General features: G+C 36.9%; 1 protein-coding gene across 1 annotated transcript in view; it reads left to right on the top strand.

The window, feature by feature from the left end:
* SUCLA2 (succinate-CoA ligase ADP-forming beta subunit) overlaps positions 1–20119 on the top strand; it is a 23536-nt gene extending 3417 nt beyond the window's left edge. Inside the window, exons 3-12 of the mRNA XM_025894967.2 lie at positions 966–1149; positions 9711–9810; positions 10010–10172; positions 12861–12989; positions 13409–13547; positions 14966–15127; positions 15209–15351; positions 17733–17853; positions 18133–18221; positions 19308–20119. Of these exons, the coding sequence (XP_025750752.2) occupies positions 966–1149; positions 9711–9810; positions 10010–10172; positions 12861–12989; positions 13409–13547; positions 14966–15127; positions 15209–15351; positions 17733–17853; positions 18133–18221; positions 19308–19382 (1305 nt within the window). The 3' untranslated portion in view covers positions 19383–20119. The remainder of the gene's footprint in view (positions 1–965; positions 1150–9710; positions 9811–10009; positions 10173–12860; positions 12990–13408; positions 13548–14965; positions 15128–15208; positions 15352–17732; positions 17854–18132; positions 18222–19307) is intronic.
* Positions 20120–20323: the final 204 nt, after the last annotated feature.

The following is a 20323-nucleotide window of genomic DNA, read 5'->3' as shown; positions in this document are numbered from 1 at the left end:
GCTTGGTTTTGGCTGCGGCACCCCTGGCAGGCGGTGCAAACGAAAGAGCTCCGCGGGCTGCCGTGTGTGACACAGTGGGTGACACTCGGTGCCACCTTCTCCTCCTGCCACCTCGGGGGGACGGTCGCTGTGAGCGCCCCTCTCGTGTTACACGCGGCCTCCCGGGGCCGGCGGTCGGTCGGCACCTGTCCCTTGGGTTCTGTGCCAAGGAAAGGGCCTCCTGCTTACGGGAGGAATCCTTTGGAGATTAAATAGGCCTTGCCGATTCGCTAACTTGGAATGTCGTAGTGAAGCTCTTGTGTTGTCTGCTTGCAAAACAAAAAAAACCCTTAAAAATCCGGTCTGTTAGAAACTTTCTAGTACAAGCTGATTTTTGCTTCGGTGCTTGTGCCAATGGTGCATGCTAAAAAAAAAAATAAATTAAAATTAATGGAAAAGTTTGTAGTCTTTTTGCCATGAATCTTTTGGTGCTGATCTCTGTTCATGGGTTAGCTGAATTCAGTGGGCTTGCTGTTTTGTGTGTGTAAAAAATGAAGGTCTTGTTCCTGTCTCTTGAAATACGGAAAAAGCAGCAAACATTTTTCACTTTTGTTGCTACTAATTTACATGTTACAATATGCTTCTGAAATTCCTCGAGGTTCTTTTTCTTACAGGTGTTTTCCTTAAAGTACTTAAATGTTAACTGAACACTCAAGGGTGTTTTAACATTGCCAGTCCTTGTCAGTGCTAGCAGCTTCACCAGCTCTTTCCCACTGCCCAGTAAAACCTCCAAAACCAAATACCTGACTAGACATGAATGACTAATGTGGAATGGTAGGATTAAATGTGCAGGTGTTTGCATTAGGACACTGAACTGTACTTGTTTAATATGTAGACTTTTTTTAACCTAAACAAAGAGGGCAGTTTTTCACAACAGTCATGTTCTTCGTTGTTTTTGTTTTCTTTTTTTAATTCTTTTCCTTCAGGCACTCGCTGGAGGTCCAGGAATACTCAACAATCATGGATTTCAGGTGCAACAGCAGCAACAGAGGAGGCTATCGCTCCATGAATACCTGAGCATGGGACTGTTGAAGGAGGCTGGCATTTCTGTTCCACATGGAGTAGTTGCCAAGACGCCAGATGAAGCTTACAAAATAGCAAAAGAAATAGGTATATTATTAAAGAGAACTTTTACAAAATAGGCATGGGATTGATACAAGGTGTAACTACTTTTTCTCTTTCATGGTAAGGCATTCGTTGGAGTTCTGAATATACCTTCTCTTTAAGAGAGCCCTTCCTGTGAAGCAACCTTCCTCTTAAGAAGGAGTAGGTCAGGTATAAATTATAGTAGCCTAGACTAATATAATTACCTAACCTTCTTTGAGATGAGTAATAGACTCTGCAAATCCTGGATTTCTTTCTGCTTTCAAGCAAGCTTAAAGGAAATCTTGTGTGAAGAGCTTCAGTGGTGGTGACAAGATGTCATAGAGAGCAGAAGATGCAAAACATACCTACCTTTAGGCTGCAGAAGAAGAGTAAAATCCTATCCTTTGTGAGCGTGCTTTTCTGGCAGAATGCACCTACTTCATACAGGGGGGAGCACTTCGATGGCTTGTAGTTATACACTTATTTCCTGGATTTTTGGTGGAAAAAGTATCCAGTCTCATTTACCTGGTGCTTAAATACCTTATTTAGGCTGAGCTTTAATTTAGACTTGACTCTGCCTATTAATTTGTCACTTTACCTATTATGTGTACTAGTAACATTTTTTTGTTTAATTTGAATGTAATATAGAATCAACTTCTATTGTGTGAGGCATTAATAAAGGGGGGTTTTTTTGGTTAGTTGATTTGCGTGTTTGGGTTATTTTTTAGTTTAAAATTTGGGGTTTTTTTCCCTCAGAAAGGTGTAGTAGGCTTCTCACATAGTTTTAATGAAGAATGTTGCTTGTTGTATTTTATTCCCTTATGTACATGCCCAACTCTCTTTTCACCTTCAGATAGATATATTTGTAGTGATTCCTGAGGTTATAGGTTTTGTTAGATTCATTTCAGTTTCATGTGTAGATTTAAGAAATGAAATCTGAAAAAGAAGATAATTTTTCTTCTAGAGCAAGTTATTCTGCTTTGTAATATAGAAAGGAATTGAAAAGCTGATTTTCCTTCAGATCTGATGTCCCAGAAATTCAAGTATGGTCTGCCTGCTTTCTTTATCTTGTTTCTGTTAGAGAGTAAATGATACAAAATTATAATAATTTTATTAATATGAAAGGAAGATGCTGAAGTATTTTTGAGAATGGTTTAAAATTCAGATTCTTGCCTTCTGTCAAGAGTGAGCTTGTAGCATGATCAGAACTTCATAGATCAGGCATACCCCTTTGCTCTACTTTAATATTTGCACAAATCTTGCTGGTGGCAAATGAGACAGACCACCTTTGTCTACGACTCTTTAATCAACAGCCCAGAAACTCATAGGGTTCCTTTGTTTTATTCCTTGTTTGGAGTGGGATCCTGTAGCAAAGTAGGTACATCCAACTGCTGGTTTATAGCTCTGTGTCATCCATGTGATGTCACAGGTATTCCTGTTATCTGGAGTATGTGACTCTGCGCAATTTCTTGCGGGTCAGAAAAATGAAGTTGTGCAGTGTGTGAGTTAGCATCCTTCAGTAAAGGAATTTGGGGCTTCTGGTTGACAGCCAAATACTTCGTTGAAGTTAGTGTGTATTCAACACTGTGGCTGAGAGGAGGAAAGGAAGACTTCCCAAAAGGAAGAACACACTGAAGGATCTTGAATTTTTGAGGCATTGCTCAAACATAAACTTATTCTGAATGGTGACAGATTATCTTTTGCTCCAGTGTTTTGGTTTTCTTTGTTATTTACCCACCAGTTTTCGTTTAGTATGTACTTAAAAAAACCCAACAAAACCCAAACCAAACAAACCAAATCTCTATCAGAATGAAAAAAATTCACTTTTTTTGTCCACCTGCTCATTGTTTATTTTTGTTGTGTAAGAGTAGTTACCAGTAGATATGAAATTATTTTTTGTTTCTTTTTGTGTTAAAACTGTTTTTTCAAATGCGTGCCTAGACTGTTACAAAGATAGTTGGTGATACTCTTTGCACTGTTTCCCTAGTGCTGAACCACATGTCCTGATAAATTTACATAGAGCAGATTTCTGACTAAAGGTTGAGTTTGGGATTGGATTTCTTTTGCAAATACTTCACTTAGAAATGGGTAACTTTTTACCCAATGTATAACAAATACAAACTTCCCATTAACAGTGATTATCATCGTTAGCTGTGGCTGTAGCTAAATCAGTGTTACGTGAACATCTCGCTTACATTTTGAAAAAATGAGCTGAGTTCTGTTCCTGAGTGTTAATAAGAGGCTGCAGCACGTCCTGATAATTGCCTCCAAGCTTATGGTTTGCTCTCAGCCATGTGTGCATTCCAGCTAGCACTGTGAGCAGTTCTGATTTAGCAACTGATACGTGTTTGTTATCAAGAACATGACTAATGAACCTAAAGACTATTTTTTGAAGAACATATGCTTTATCAGTGTGATAGCAGATAACAATGTTATACATTTCAAATAGCAATGTTATACATTTCAAATAGTATGTTCTGCTGAGCTAAGACAGCACCTATGAAAGTGTATTTATTGCTGTAACTAAGATTTTGATGCTTCCTGACACCTTCCTCCGGTTACGGGTGTGTGGAAGGGAGTGACATATTGTATGCCTGTAGCAAAGCCTGCTTTTCTTTTATTTCTGTTCATGATGATTTGAGAAGTAAGACTTTTTAAGTCATTAATATCTTGAAGAAGCTTTTGTGTCAGTAGTTTTGTCGAATTTTCAGATAGTGAATCCCACAGCTTTATGTTAATGGCAGTGTCAAATTTTAGAAAAACAAAAATGTGTACAGAATAAGGAGGTGTTAAAGAACTGAGTGCATAACATTTCACTTTTCTACTTCAAAGTTTTTGAAAGGAGACTGAAAGCAATGGAGTCTGCTGCTTTTACTGTTGCAGTTTAAGAGCTCTAGTGCAGCTCCATATATGTGTGGTTTTTAAAGAATGTTCTATTTTTGGTATGCTTTCTACAGAACGACTCAAATAATTGGCTTGGCTGCATTCCTGCTGAAAGTTCCATGATTAATAGATGTTTTTTTTCAGATCTCTTAAGGTCTTTTCAATGTTATTGAAACCTCTTAAGTTCTTTTAGATATTATTTATTTTTCTGTCATGGCTTAAGTCTACAACCTTTATCTGTTTAAAAAAAAAACAAACCAAAATAGCGATGTGTAAACCTGGGTAAATTTATAAATAGAAATTTTTCTCTCAGGCTTGATTTAGTCAGAAATCAAAGTGTAGTACGTGTGAAATAATTTTTTTAGGTAAAGTGCTTTTTCTTTACTAGCTCTTCAGAAGAAAGGTATTCCAGGCACTGTGGCACAAAAGCTAGAGTGTTTTCTTCCCTAGTGTGTGCCACACCTTCCTTTGTAGTTTGTGGTTAAGTTGTTGGGATTTTTATATGTTCTATGTCATACTGAAAGCTCATGTCTAGATTTTGTTCCCAGTATTTTTTTGGTTGTTTTGCCATTATCAGTTTTCCCCATTGGTCAGTTACCTGCTTGACTCTACAGACAACCTAAAAGACATTAGATAGTAGAGTCTGAAACTCCAGAGTGTTTATTCAGATGCTCTAGGACATGGATGATGATCTAAGGTGGCAAATTTGTGCAGAAATCCCCCAGGTTTTAAAAAAATCATGCAGTTATGTTTCTGCTTACCTGGTCAAAATCTCTAGATAACCAGCAGTAGCAGGTAGTCGTCTAGAAACCAAACATGTACCTAAATTCTGGCAAATGTAACCTTTTTGGCATCTGAAGCTTACATTCTGCTTTAGCTTTTGCTTTCTTCTGTAGTGCTTTACTCCTTTGAAGTTAAAATACCAAAACATGTTGTTGATGATAATTCACTAATTAAAATAAACTTGTCTAACCAGCAGATTAAGATTTTGACCTCTGTATTTTAATTGCTTGACTTAGACTGTTGCCAAAACCAAACCTGTCTTGTGAGCTGATGACGAACTTGATGCAGTTGAATAATGTCAGGAAGTATTTGAGTAGAAACTATTTTGTAATAGCAAAACATCTGTTTGCTCTCCTGACTGGTATGGTCCTTTCAGTGAAAGTATGAAGATTCCTGGAACATAATTATTTCAATAATCATACATCTGATTTGTCTGCAGTGAGTCTTTGAACACTCAAAAGTTTCAAATGCTGAAAAAATGTGATTTTTAAGTTAGAATTCTAAATAACTATACTTACTAACAAAATGCAGACCATATATCTGAAGAGATTCTCTACCTCTGTTGACAGAGTTAGGGTCAGCATATTATTTGGGTTGACGCTTCTGTTTTTAGTTACAAGCCCATCTTTTTGCTTCCTAATGCCAGTAAATAAACTATATTGTTTAAACTTAGAGCTGTTATTGTATCTGTGCAATAAAAAACATACATAGTTTGTGTTATAACTGGAGAGTTACTTTTTCTGGTACAAGAACTTCGAAATACTAGCTGAGGCAAAAGTTATGTGTCTCTGTCTCTCTCCCAGGATAAGTTTGCAGTTGAATGGTAGTTGGGAACTTGGTTGACACTTGTGTTACTAACCTGTCACTGCCTTCTATTGTTGTCTGTCTTGTCAGAGTAGATTAGGCTTGCATAGTTATCGTGAAGGCGTCTGTAATATGTGGAATGCAGTACTGCTGCTAAAGTTAGTGTTGGGCAGAGAAGTGCCTGTTAATGTGATTTGACAAAAGTCAGAATGGAAACTTGTAAAGCAGAATCTTTTCGTACAGTTTGTCCTGAACACATTAGTGCTAAGTCAGCGTTCTGCTGATTTCAGACACCTGTCCTCATTGTTATCTACTCTTAATTTTCTAAGCATTTCCTGATTTTTTTTCAGGCTGTGCTACTTACATGTGTGTTTAGTGCTGACTGCCATTAACATGGAAACATGATGCTTAACAAATGCTTGTTCTGAGATTTGTGCCTTGGCCTGTAGCTTGCTTACTTGGGACACTGTCTGTACTGATGTTCCAGGGCCCTGTGTTAAGGCTTTATGGTTTGTTACTGCTGCTGAAAGCTGAAGTCCTGCTCACTGAAGTGTCCCTGTGCATGCGCGTGGCACACGGCGCATAAGTCTGCAAAAGTACTGTCTGCTGTGTGAGCTTTTACCTTCAGGGAATCGCTTTTCTCAAGGCATGATCACACAAATGCTTATGCTGGCACAAGAAAAGACTGCAGTGAAAAGCTGAAGACAGAAGGCAGTATAGGACTTCCGTGGGATTGTGTTTGCTGACATAAACTGTCCTGGCTTTGTATGTGGGTACCTGCTCTAGGGCAGAAACTGCTATATTTTATTGAAACAAAAGCCTAGCAGTATTTCAAAGCCATATAAGCAAAACACAAGGGCACAGCTGTTGATACTGTGTAGAAAATGATAGTAGCTGCTGGTTTCCAATTTTTTTCCTTGCATTACCGTGTATCAGCAGTTCTCTGTGTCAGATTGTGACAGTGCTGCAGCTCTAACACTGCACATGGGGTGTATGAGCAAACATTTCTGTCCTCTAGTTTTAGGGTAATTTTCTATAGGAGCTGTGGGAAAAAATGTTTATTGAACAATAAACTTCCTGCATGATGGCTTAAGTTATGGTTTCCTTGGGACATATTATCTTAAATTTTGTTTCAGGTACATTTGTGCAGCTTAATTGCTTGTAAACATAGCTGGTTAAATAAACCTTGAAGTATTATGTGTTTATGCAATTAAGCAGTTTGCTTGGAGTGCTGTAGGAAAACAATTTACAAATCATTAATATCCTGCTCATTTAATGACACAGTTGTTGCATAAGGGATAATCCAATGATGTTACGGCCAAATTGATTGTGAAAAGTTAAAAGTTGTTTTTCTCACACTTTTTTTCAGATGTTGACAAAGTTTAATAATGCATAATAATGACATTTTAAAGAAACATCTTAGAGAATCAGAGCAGTGATGCATTTAGCCCAATACTCTACCTAAGGACAAAAGAACATAGTATTTAAGGCAGTTGTTAACCTGCCTATTTTTGCTGTCCATTACCCCTCATTTCCCCTCAGCATTCATATTTGTTGTCTTAGAAATATCAGAGGGAACATCTCTACCCAGTTCCTTTTGACTCTTCTGCTCTTCTTTCCCATCTCCTGGCAGGCTTCATTATCTTTTGTGTAAAGAAGGGTCTTTTTCTCTTGCACCGTTTTAAAACTGACTTCCCTTGGTAGGTGGCTTTTGTTTTTGGCTGGTGTAGAGCAGCAACTGGAATGAATGATGTACATGTAGTTCACAGAATCACAGAATATGCCGAGTCGGAAGGGACCCACAAGGATTATTGAGTCCAGCTTCTAGCCCTGCAGAGAACCATCCCCAAGAGTCACACCATAGTTGTGTGTTCTTGTTCTATCCTGCACAGGTATGGCTGAAGACTGTAGTTGTATTCTTGCTTTCTTCTCCTTTGATAGATTTAAAGAAGTGCTAAGCTCCTTTAGTTTCTTCTTTTGAGGGTATCTCTTAATTTCATTGATCATCCTAGTAGCCAGAAAAAAGTTGTATGCCCAGCGCTAAGTGTGATATTCCAGCTGAGATCTTGCCAGAGTGTTAGTTGGGATCTAGTTTTCACTTGTTCAGATTCTGGTCTTTATTGCTAGGAGGAATGACCACCACAAAGAGGTGCCTGTGGGTGAACTTTTGGCTTTCCTGAAAACTTCTGTGTAGTAGCAGCTTTTTAGCTTCTGGACTTGTGTAGGAAATGAAAAGTAGAGCGGAGAAATAGGACCCTCTCTTCTGAACTTATTAGTGGACTGTAAGTTAAATCTTTTAGTCTTGATTGATAAGTATATTGCTTCTGAAACATTGTCAGATCTTCCATGGAAACTTCAAAATAGTAAAATAACGCTGTGAATATATTAGATCTTAAATATTTGAGGCACTTCAGATCCTTGTGGAGGAGCCCTGGTAGGTCCTCTGTGAACAAGGGAACAAGTGTGAGGTGGTGGGTTTTGTTAACCTCTTCACAGATAAGAAAGTATTTTTCTCTCTTTTATACTAACACTGAAAAGTCGTGCTCCTTGTACGTTAAAGGTAAATTGTTTTCAGATGGATGGAACTTTAATCTCGCGTGTTGGAGTACACGACTTCATTTATCCATGAAGCTGCTACTTACAGTCTTATTCATACATGACACTTAGTGTTTCCTAAAGCAGGCTTGGTACTTAGAGTAGCTGCGTAAAATTAAGTCTTGTGTGGCTTCTATCAAGTATGTTATCTTACTCGATTGCCAATACTTGGTAGCTGTAAAAAAATAGTTATCTTCAGGAACTGAGTTAAATGTTAGAATCATAGACTGTAATAAGTTGACATATACTTGTGTGTTCATAACCTTCATGCTTCTTGTGGAAAAAAAAGGGCTTTAAATCAGTTGTGAATTCAGAGATCTGTTGATAGGTAGGCAGTCAAGAAGTAAAATCAACCAGTAGCTAGTTGGGAGTAGTAACTTGGGTATTCCCTTTGTTTATAGCCTCCCTAGCTTGTGATATTATGCAAGTTTATTTTTACCTGCCCAAGCAGGATGCAGGTCAAAATAGAAATCAACACAACTTCTTTGTCTGCCATGATCTTCCTCAGTATGTGTAGTGACTAGTTTTGCCTGAGTACTGTAATTATTCTTAAGCTTTTCCATGGTTCTCTTTTCACATCCAAGAGAACAGCAAGTTCTTTCTTTGCTCAGAAAGACCAGAGTGGCTCAACTAATGGTGGCATGAGAAGAGGTGGGATGTGCTGAACAAATGTGAATGGGCCAGCTCTTAACATCTTGCTGTCTAGTTGCTCTCTGTACTCTAAGTGAACTTGAATAGTAACTCAGGACTTAGTTTTTCTTCCTTTATCACCTTAAATGACTTTATGAACTCTTTTTTTTGTTTGCCTTTAATCTTTCAGGATATCCCAGTTTCATTTTAATTATATTCTCATACTTTACTTTTTAAACCCAAATGCACAGTCTCCCCTACCTGGAAGAATATTTTGTAAAGGATTCTTAAACAGTTAAAGCCAACTAAAGGGCTTACTGTGCCTGTTCTTGGAAAAACAATGGATTTGTTTAGGCCTGTGCATTCTGCAAAGCAGTCAAGCTCATGCATCAGTGCTCTGGTGAAAGCTGTAGACCTGCAATCTGACTTGAATAAGTGCTATAGTTACACATCATTGCTGGGAAGATAGTGGTAACAGATATAGGGTATTTGTACTTGATTGAGGAAACTCTTGGATTACAGTGTGCCAGGTATTCAGTTTCATCTTGTTAATAGTCTGAGATGCTAACAATTTCTTAATGGGTGCTTAATCACTTGTGATTCAAACACATGTTAAAGATGTATCAGAACAGTCAAAGTACCAACACTTTTGAATACTAATTCACCAAGGTTTGTTCACAGAGCAACCTAAAGCTGCAATGTGTGGATTATTTGAGACTTTTGGAATAATCTGTGTGAGCTACAATACAGTCTTCAGTTTACATGGTTGTATTTTGAATGGTGGGAGTGGAGAAGGCGGGATAAAATTAAAGCAACCTTTATTATTCTACTTGGGGCAATTTGTTTTAGTAGTTACAGATGACAAATTTTTGGGTTTTCTTTTGTTCTAGGTACAAAGGATCTTGTGGTAAAAGCACAGGTTTTAGCTGGTGGTAGAGGAAAAGGAACATTTGAAGGTGGCCTCAAAGGAGGAGTGAAAATAGTTTTTTCGTAAGTTGTTTTTAAATTATCCAACCAAGTAGAAAAACTTAACAGTTTCACATTATGAATTGAACCTATTGCTTTCTTTAAAACAAATATTTTAATTCTTAACCTTAAAATAACAAAAATTAGGTAAGATTTTTTTTTTAATACTACTTCTGTTTTTTCAGCAGTTTTTGTGTCACATTCTGAGCTTCTTTTATTCTAGTCCAGAAGAAGCGAAAGATATCTCCTCCAAAATGATTGGAAAGAAGTTGTTTACCAAGCAGACAGGAGAAAAGGGCAGGATATGCAATCAAGTATTTATCTGTGAGCGGAGGTATCCCAGGAGAGAATACTATTTTGCAATAACAATGGAAAGGTCTTTTCAAGTGAGTAATATGAGAAATAGAAGTAAGCTAGTTAACTTGTTTTAACTGAGTTTTTAAAAAATCAACAAAACTGTTTATTGTACTGTTTATTCACTTGCTTGCTTTTGAAAATCAAAACTGCATATGAGCTAAATTGTTTTCTAATATCTCTGACTATATGATTGCCTTAGTTTTTAAGTGCTTTAAAGAAGTTTAAATGCTACAGTTTAAATTTCGGGATAATAAATAAGCATTGGTAGTCCCAACTGAAGTTCAGAGTCACATGGCTGAAGAGGAGATGGGTGGAACGAGGGGGTTATTTTCATTTTGGTTTTAGTTTGCACTTACTACTGGATGCCCATATTAGCTATATTTTTCAAGTAAGTTCTATATGTGTGCATGTACACACTGTTTAAGACTGTCAGGAACAAGATAAGTAAAAGTGTTGTGGAAGAGCAAATGGTCCTGTATAAATCAAACATCCTTTTTCTCTAATGTGGGAAGGTTCTAGAGGTGTATGGGTGTGTCCCTCGATTTTGAGTGTGCTGCTAGCTTTCTTATGCCAGTGCTCTTCAGGAATTGATAAGAAGATTTGGGCCTAGAGGTCTGTCTTCAGAGCTTTCAGGAAAATGAATACCACAGTCTTTTCTGCTTGTATGAACTCTGTGTGGGGTATGTGGTTTTTTAGGCTACAATTCAAACTGCGTTACTGAAATGAGTCAGTGTTTTCTGACAGACAAGTGTTCTGTTGTGGAGCATAGAGCATGAATTGGTAAATAATTTTAATGAAGCTGGGGTAAAACAGGTCTTGGAACTTTATTTTCTGAAGCTCAACAAAAACTGGGTTTTTGTTCAGATGCATCTATTAAGATGCTTAAGTGTTTGCAGAGGCACTGATTTTGGTAATTGGAGTATTTCTGGTGTGAGTATGAAATAATATTCTGTGGAGGAATTAGAAAACTAGTTGTATTCTAATTTATTTTTTTTGTAACAGTATTAGGAATTAAGTATTGCATTTACTTCTTTCTCTTCCTCTGTAGTGTTCTTTTTGATAGGAAAATATCCGTTGTGTTCGATTGCAGTACAATTATGTGACCTAGGCACCTACATTCTGATATTTGCTGTAATAGAGCGGGGAAGATCGAAATGTTGCTGTACGAACCCCAGATTTGCCACAGGGTGGCGCTAAAATGCTGTAAATTAACAGATTCAGAATCTTAAAATCGTGTAAGCAATAAGCAGGGATCCTTGTGGAAATAAAATTTCCTGTAACTGATTTAAACAAATTAGATAAAGAAGGAAAACATGTTTTCCTGACTTGTTCTTGCTCTTGTATAAAAAAATAAATCTTATTTGTGTATATTGAGTATACTGTGTGGGCTATTGCCTTGTGATAGGGATGTGCTTTGTTTTTACTGCTGACTTTATAAGTTATGTTTTTAGATGTGCTTGTAGTTGCTGTAACATGCATAGGATGCTCATGGTGAGGAAATGCCTTTCAAAAGAAGGAAGTGTGAGGATTGAATAGTACACAATGTTTATTCCTGATGTTGCAAACTTCTTCCTTTAAGGGGGGGGGGAAAAGACTAAAATAGTCAGCTGAAACTGGAACTTGGTGACGTGGATATTATTTGCCAACAGGGGTTTATGCTTTAGGCAAAAATGTTCACTTTGGTTGTTATTTTATGATGTGTTTGTGTTGAACCTTGTTACTAGATGCAGGATAATTTGCCAGCTATATGTTTCCATTTGGAAGGATGGTAATGGGAGGAGAGTGGTGTGGTTATTAAGCATGTTCTCTGAACTAGAGTCGCATTTTCTATAATTAATTGTCAACAGTTATAAAGCTGTTTAGTGTTTAAGACCTCTGCTGATAAGTACACGTATGCTTTAGTATACCCCTGGTCATAATCCATGCATGGGTGCTGATAAGGGAAGGAAGGTAGGTTGAGGTACTACAAGTGAGTATGTTTTAACTGTGAACTGGAGGAGAGATTTTTTTAGGTTTGACGATACCAAGTCCTTGATGCTTTTGTTGAGATTTAGACAGCTTAAAAAAACCCCAAACAACAAAACTACTGCAAATGCTATCAATTCTGGTTTCTTAGGTTCTTTTACTATGGAATAATTCAGTGCTGTTTTGTCAGAACTCCATGACTTAACTTTCAGTGATGGCTATAGCTGCTGAACAGGTATGGTTTGCAGTAATTTATCAATAGGTTTTGCACACTTACATTTGTCCTTGAAGTTGGAGCATGGCAAAATGAATAAATGAGTGCCTGGTGTTTGATCAGTGTTTGTATAGGGGTTAGTGGAGAACATGGAGATGAGAAGGTTGTTCTTTTTCTAGTGACAACCTAAAAGATAAAATTCATATGATTACTGAGTTCAAGCTTTCTATCAAAATTTAAAACTAGTATGTCTGTGTTAATTGATCTGTTGCTACAGTGGACACAAAGGACAGTTTTCCTTTTTAAAAGAAATTAGACCCAACATACACCTTAAAACTTGGAAAGTATTATTAAAAGGTTTTATATAGAAGTATTGAGTAGATAATAACACTCTCCTCAGAGCATACAAGTAAAATGCTCAAATAAGAAAAAAAATTCTAACAAGGTTTTATTGCTGTGAGGTATCATATGGGAGGAGCAGAGTTTCAATTCTGTAGTATAAAATTACTTATACTTTTTTTTCCTCTCTCTGTTCTAGGGTCCTGTGCTGATAGGCAGTTCTCAGGGTGGTGTTAATATTGAAGATGTTGCTGCAGAGAATCCTGATGCGATAATTAAGGAACCCATTGATATAGTAGAAGGCATAAAAAAGGAGCAAGCTGTTAGGGTAATTGTTAATGTGGGAAAGTACACATCATCAAGGATGGGAGGGTTGCTTCTAAATTTTGTAAAGTATGTATGCATTCAACCTACTGAGTTGTCAGAAACCCTTTTTTGAAACAGATTTGAACTAGATATTTGAGTATTTTCAGGTGATAGTGTAAATCCAACTACTTGGCAGTGCTTTATCTAGCTTTTATATGGGTTTGTAAAGGCATGTGGTGATAAATTTTTACTAGCTGTGTTTTAGGATAAGTGCAGTGTTTTGTACTGAAAAGAATCATTTCAAACCTAAGAGTTACTCTTTTGTTTCCCCCAGGTAGACAGGACAGGTTCTACATTTGTAAATTCAATTGACACTGAAATAATAGCTAAACTGAGACACCTCTAACATGAATTAACTGATAACCAATCTTTTACTTTCAGCTTGCCCAGAAAATGGGATTTCCTCCTAATCTGGTGGATGAAGCAGCTGAAAATATGATCAAATTATATAATCTTTTTCTGAAATATGATGCTACCATGATAGAAATAAATCCTATGGTGGAAGATGCATCAGGAGTTGGTAATGTTTCTTACTCATATTCTTCATGTACTACCTTGATGTTTTTGTAAATCTTGCCTGCTTTGCACTGCTAAAACTTTAGCTGTATACAGCAAGGGGATTTAGTGTTAACATGGTATGGTGAAAAACAAATTTAATAAAGCATATAAATTTGCCTAATCTAAACATAGTAGATATCTGCTCTAAATTGCTAAGTAGGATCCTAAGTTTAAGTAGCTTCCTTTTTTAATTTTTCAAGTTTTTTCTTTTCTTAAAGAACACATCTTCCACTCTTGAGTGACTGCCCAGGATAAGGCATTCATGGAAGTTAGGTCTTTTCAAAATTCATGAATTGAAACTTGACCCATCTCATGTATCCAAATTGGTACTGCAAAGGTAACCAGAATAGTAGCACCTTCTAGAAATCTCCTGCCTTTACTATTCAGGTATCAGAATGACTGAATGATTGAGTTTGATGTATTGAAAGACATTATTGATGTATTAAATAATATCCCGATGTTTATCATGTTTTTAGCATATGCAATTGCAGAATAGTTATTCAATCACAGCCAATTCCCCTCTCAGTAAAAAATAAATCTGTAGAGAATATTTGTACTTGAACTTGGGTTGTTACTGGTTTTTTTCCTTTTTTTTTTTTGTTTTGTTTTTTTGTTTGTTTGTGTTTTTTGTTTGTTTGTGGGTTTTTGTTTGTTGGTTTGGTTTGATTTTTTTGTGGTAGTGTCCTGTTTTTTTTTTTCCTTTTAAATAATACTGCTTAAATTAATGGTATGGAGCAGTCTCTCCCATCTGTATCTTGTACTTTATCATTTTTATATTATTTGTAGTGAGGGATAGAAGTCAAGGGATACATTTGTACAGACAGAAACTTAGTTCTGAGGTAAAGATTACTCTAGGTTTTCCACGTCACCTGCTATATCTGCGTAAAACTTAGTTTTGTATTTTCTCCCAACACCTTTTCTTTCAACTCAGACATTTTTTTCATTGTGTTTCTGTGTGCTTACATGCATGCACCCACACTGTATATATTTAATCTAAAAGCAAAAAACTAAGAGGGATTAAAAAACCCTCAAACCAGAGATCTTCTGTAGTGATTAATTATATGCTAATTAGTGAAGCATAATTTGCCCAGATTTATCAAACAACTTGTTGTAAGCTTTTTTGTTTTTAGAGTGTCTCAAGAAATAGCTGTTCTCCTTTTTGTGCAGTTAAAGGTATTTAACTGATTGCGTGGGTAAACTGGAGAGAATCTTGTGTTTAGTTGCAGTGCTAAGTGTGTCTTTTCCGCAAAGCTTTGTGCTTGGACTGTATGACCTAGCTGCCTAGTTTGGCTTAACATACTTTAACACATTCATGTAGCAGTTGAACTGTTATTCTGATATTAAATGATGGTTAGTTGTGGGGTTTTTTTTTGCTTTCAGTGATGTGCATGGATGCAAAGATAAACTTTGACAGTAATTCAGCCTATCGCCAGAAGAAGATCTTTGATATGCAGGATTGGACACAGGAAGACCAAAGAGACAAGGATGCTGCAAAAGCAGATCTCAATTATATAGGATTGGATGGAAACATAGGCTGCTTAGGTATGTTCTATTTAATGAATGTTAAATGACCTAATGGATTTATAAACTGAAGTCCTAAATGTTATCTTTATTCTCATGTAGTCAATGGTGCTGGTTTAGCTATGGCCACAATGGATATAATTAAACTTCACGGCGGAACTCCAGCAAACTTCCTTGATGTTGGTGGTGGTGCTACAGTGCAGCAAGTGACAGAAGCCTTTAAGCTTATTACCTCTGATAAAAAGGTGAGGGAAGAGTTGGCGTATCAAGGTCCTACACAGTGGTAAACAGGCATTGGAAGACAATGCTTAGTGCATGCTCTCCAGAAAACATGTTTTTATAAGAATAGAATTAGAAAGGGAAAAAGATGGAGATGTTAGTTTAATCTTGGTGCAGATGAAGGAGGCATGAAAACCTATTGCATTTTTTCCCTTTTTAAAAAATAGGTTCTTTGGCTATGTACTGAGTAGACAGTTTTGTGTTTTCTGGTTGAAGTTAGAGTTGTATTTGAATCTTTCCAGAAATCTTGGAGTTGGAAACTCCCACAGCCCACTGTTCAAACAGAAAGCAGTATTTGGATGGGTTTCCACTTTTTTTTTCTCTTGGACCCATTTTGCAGCTGGATCTCCTTCGTGCATACAGCTGTAGAGATGAAAGTTTGCTGTGCTGTGCACAAACAAGTTTCTAAAGTATTGGTTATGTGTAATGTAAGATAAAATAACTTTGTAATGGGCTTGGAAGGGCATTAATCTTTCACCCTATTAAAAGTTTCTCAAAAGTGTTCGCATGTTATTAAAATAATAAATCGATTGAAACTAGAGGAAGAGCTGTACTATCCCAGAAAAATAATGTGAGGACTGGATTGATGGTCTGCATAAGAGGTGCTAATCTCAGTGGGAACTTGGCAGTTTGGGACTTTTTAAAAAGAAAGAAAAATATTGAAAAAGGGATAACAGAAAAAGATGGGAGTGACTTGTAGAACCTGGTAATGATATGCTACTTTTACACCAGAATGTTGGGCACCACTTGCTCATCTTTGGAAGGGGCCAGAAACAAATAGTGAGTGATTTAAGAGGAGCTTAGTCTCTGCCTCACTGGAAAGACACTTATTACCAAATGCAGAGTCTGACACTCTCTGCAAGAGTGTTTAGAATCATTGAACCATTTAGATTGGAAAAGACCTTGAAAATTGTGTCCAACCAGAAGTCTAACACAACCCAGTTCTGCACTAAACCATGTCCCTAAGCACCATGTCCACAAGCCCTTTAAATAACTTCAGGGTTGGGGGCTCAACCACTTCTCTGGGTAGCTCGTGCCAATGCTTAACAACACTTGAGGGAAAGAAATTTTTCCCAATATCCAATCTAAAACTCCCTGGGTGCAGCTTGAAACCATTTCCTCTTGTTTTACTGGTTGTTATGTGGGAGGAAAGACCAACCCCTACCTCACTACAGCCTTCTTTCAAGTAGTTGTAGAGAGCCATAAGGTCCCCCTGAACCTCCTTTTCTCCCGGCTAAACAACCCCAGCTCCCTCAGCCACTCCTCATAAGACTTGTTCTTTCTTCACATTCTCCCAGCGAATTGAGGGAACAGTGAGGGACACAGGCACAGAACATCTAAATTGCAGAGAGAAAAGAAGAAAACAAGGAAGAATCTGGGGGTTGGTGATTTGGGACCAGTTTTTGCAATGCCAGTTTTCTGCTGATGTATGGATAGAGGGTGTCCAAACAGACTTAATAGAACTTTTCCTTTTTGCCTTCTTTCAGCTGCTCACTCTTTTATCAAAAAACTATAACTATAACTAGTATTGCTGGTGCTGAAAGTCAGAGCAGTGCAGCCTACTGGTGTCATGGCCTGCACTCTGGCTGGCACTCAGGGTTCAGTTCAGGGCTGGTTTGGAACAGCCTTCTGGGATGTCAGTCTCAGTTGCTTCTGCCCATCAGTAGCAGGAGCAATAACAATGTAACAAGATGAGTTAGTCTAATTGCAAGATAATGAGAACCAAGTTTCTGTGTATTAACCAGTTGCACAGGAATGTTTTGTCTTGTTAAGTTTATTCTGTCCTCCAAGGCTGTTTATCCATTTTGGCTTCTGCTTTATTTCATTTTTCACCATTGGCTGTGATCTTTTTACCCTTCTTTTCCACTGCTTGAGTAGGAAAAAGATTACCCCTTAGCTGCCAGCTTAACCCTCCTGAATAAAATTTATTTCAGATAGCTTAACTCTAAGCATGCTAGCTTTTTTGTGAACTGTATAAACATTGTCTTGTGTAAGAATTTTTTAAATTTTCTGTGTTCTTTAGCGCAGCTTCTTCAGTATGTGGAGGTACTGGTGTGGGAGGTACCTCTGCTGGAGAACTGTTAGAAGCGGAAAGACAAGCAGTTGACAAATTTGATTTCCTGAAGCAACTGTTCTGCTCTATGTTATGCTGTATGTTTTGCTGTACTTTATAGAAGTGTACTTTTGTTGCCAGTGTTCTCTAGAACAGAAATGTTCCGTGTCTTTTGCAGAGTCCCTTAATACATTTAAAGAGCTTGAATTTTTCTTAGGCTGAAAGGCTGAGTTCTGCTTTTATCTGATGTGCCTTTGGCCATTTTTAACAGGAATATTGTCATTGATTCTGTAGGTACTGGCTATTCTGGTAAATATTTTCGGTGGCATTATGCGATGTGACGTTATAGCACAAGGCATTGTTATGGCAGTAAAGGATTTGGAGCTAAAAATCCCTATTGTGGTACGGTTGCAAGGTGAGTATGCTTCATATATATTTGAATATATTTCTGTCCATATCGACAACTGTTACTGAGCTTGTATATTGTGTAGCAAGTTGCCTGTAAGTTGAAGTCTATGGAAAAATAAGGCAAACCCTGAGTTTAGATGGTAAGGGTTGGCAAGTTAATAAAAAGAGATTTCCTGCTTTGAAACTACTAAAGGTGTCTTCTAAATTTATTCACTAACTTTTGGAAGAGGCTCCCTAGTAGTAGTACTCTCCTGTTCAATGAGTGGCATTTTATCTATTTCTTAAGGTACACGAGTTGATGATGCCAAAGCTTTAATAACAGCTAGCGGCCTCAAAATCCTTGCGTGTGATGACTTGGATGAAGCTGCAAAAATGGTAAGATAGCTGCTTATGAATATTCTTTTCAGAACATACCATCTGTTGCAGAGTATTGAAAAGTTGAAACTCCATTCAATCAACTTAAGGTAGCTTAAGATAAATCACAGTGCCAGTTATTATCATCAGAGCAAGTGTTTAACAATTTGGTAAGTACGTAGTTTGTCAGGGAAACAACTATGCAGGCAGAAGCTATTAAACCCCACAAACGAAAACCAGACCAGTGATCAGATCAGTTGCTCCCCTTGGTATGGGAATGGCTAAGAGCTTAGGTTTATTAATTTTGAGAAAATATGTAAATTGAGGTGGATGAAAAAATGCAATGTAGCACTTCCTTTGATACACCACTATATTTCAGTGTGCGTGATTAAAACTGTAGTTGATCATCTCGTTGCCTCATAAGATAATTAGAAAGTCAGACATGCAGACACATTGTTTGTGATTTTTTTTTTGGGTGTATTTACCTTGCTTTGTTTTTGCAAATCACACTAGGAATGTGTAGCAACAGTAAAGATGAAAATTTTTGATCTGCAGAAAGTTAGAAGGCATCTGATGGATTTTATATGGTGGGGAAACACATTTCTGAGTCTTTCTTTTTTTCTGCAGAACCACTTACTCAGTTATAACAATTCATTCTAAGCAGGAAGTAATTCAGAGAGATTTAGAGTTGTTATGCAAGAGAAGATGAGGCTCCATAAGGTATCAAAATAAGATCCAGAAATACTTGCAATAAGAACTCAGAGAAGAAATAGTTTTAGATATATAGACTCTCTCTCGTGAGCAGATACCCCAACAGCTCCCAGGATAATAGGGTGGCACATAAAATTTAAAACTTTTAGCATGTTATCAAGATATTTGGTTGTAAATGAGAAACAAACTTTATTAACTCAGATGTTTTCTAGAAGACCTGACTATCTTTCATTTAAAAGTGGTTAAGAAGTACTGACCTAGGTAATAATCCTACACCCACCTCCCCCTTTAAGATCTTACTGACGTTTCTCTGGCATTACTTTGTTTAAAAAGATTGATCCAGCTCAGTCAAGTTAGAATTGTTTTGAAATTAAGTCATTATTTTCTGTTTTTCAGGTGGTGAAGCTGTCTGAAATAGTAACCTTAGCAAAGCAAGCTCAGGTGGATGTTAAATTTCAGTTGCCAATTTGATCTGAGAAATGTCATGCCAGTGTCTAACATGTTCTCTGAAATACTGTGTTCTGTAGGATATTTTTAATTTTTCTTTTTGTGGAGGTATGGATTGACAGGCGCACAAACTTAAGTATCTGGTCTTTAATGTTAACATTCAGAATGGTCAGAATTCTTGTAAAAGTGTGTATTGCTGATACTTAGTCTCTCTTCATTGTTATTCTCAAGCCTCCAGCTTTTGCTGCAGAATGTCACTTGCAATATACTTCTGCATTGTCCAAAGTAAAGCTTCTGGTTGAAAAATAATTATTCTGAATAAATTTTGAAGTTACTTTACTTGTAAATTTGTATTAGACTTGGCTAAAAGTAAATATGACTGGATTATCTAGTTGTCCATGTGGAGAAATGTATTGAAACGGTATTTTATGTTGGAGACAGTTGTACTTAGCAGTACAATGGACATGAGCAAATCAATCATTATTTATGAACAGATGCATTTGAACTTGATCAGAAATATTTTTAGAAGTCCTTCACTGAAGTAACTGGTAACTCATCTGGACAACGTGTTAAATCACTACAAAATATACTGTAGCACTTAGATTTTCACAATTTCCAGCCTTCGCAAAAAAGCATTGTGTAGTTTTATATATGAACAAGCATTTACCAAACTTCGAGGAGACAGGATACATAGATAATTAAAATGTCTCTTGTACATTGCTAATAAAATTGTACATTAATAAAATATCTCCCAAAACTTTTACTGACTTTTTTCTTTATTTGTTACCATTTTGAAAAATTGCATATACTTATGGATTAAACCACAATTTAAGATAGCAAACTAAAAGCTTTTTAGGAGTACAGTTACAGTGGCATATATGTTAATTTTTTTTCTCCTTGAAATGCACTGTGTGATTAAAACCATGTGAACTTCTGTTGAAAAGCTTGGACAGATATCATGCATA

The sequence above is a fragment of the Manacus vitellinus genome, unplaced genomic scaffold (assembly GCF_001715985.3).
Source record: "Manacus vitellinus isolate BGI_N305 unplaced genomic scaffold, ASM171598v3 scaffold_2_pilon, whole genome shotgun sequence".
NCBI lineage: Eukaryota > Metazoa > Chordata > Aves > Passeriformes > Pipridae > Manacus > Manacus vitellinus.
Note: the sequence above shows the minus strand (reverse complement) of the source record. Positions and strands in the feature narration are given on the sequence as shown.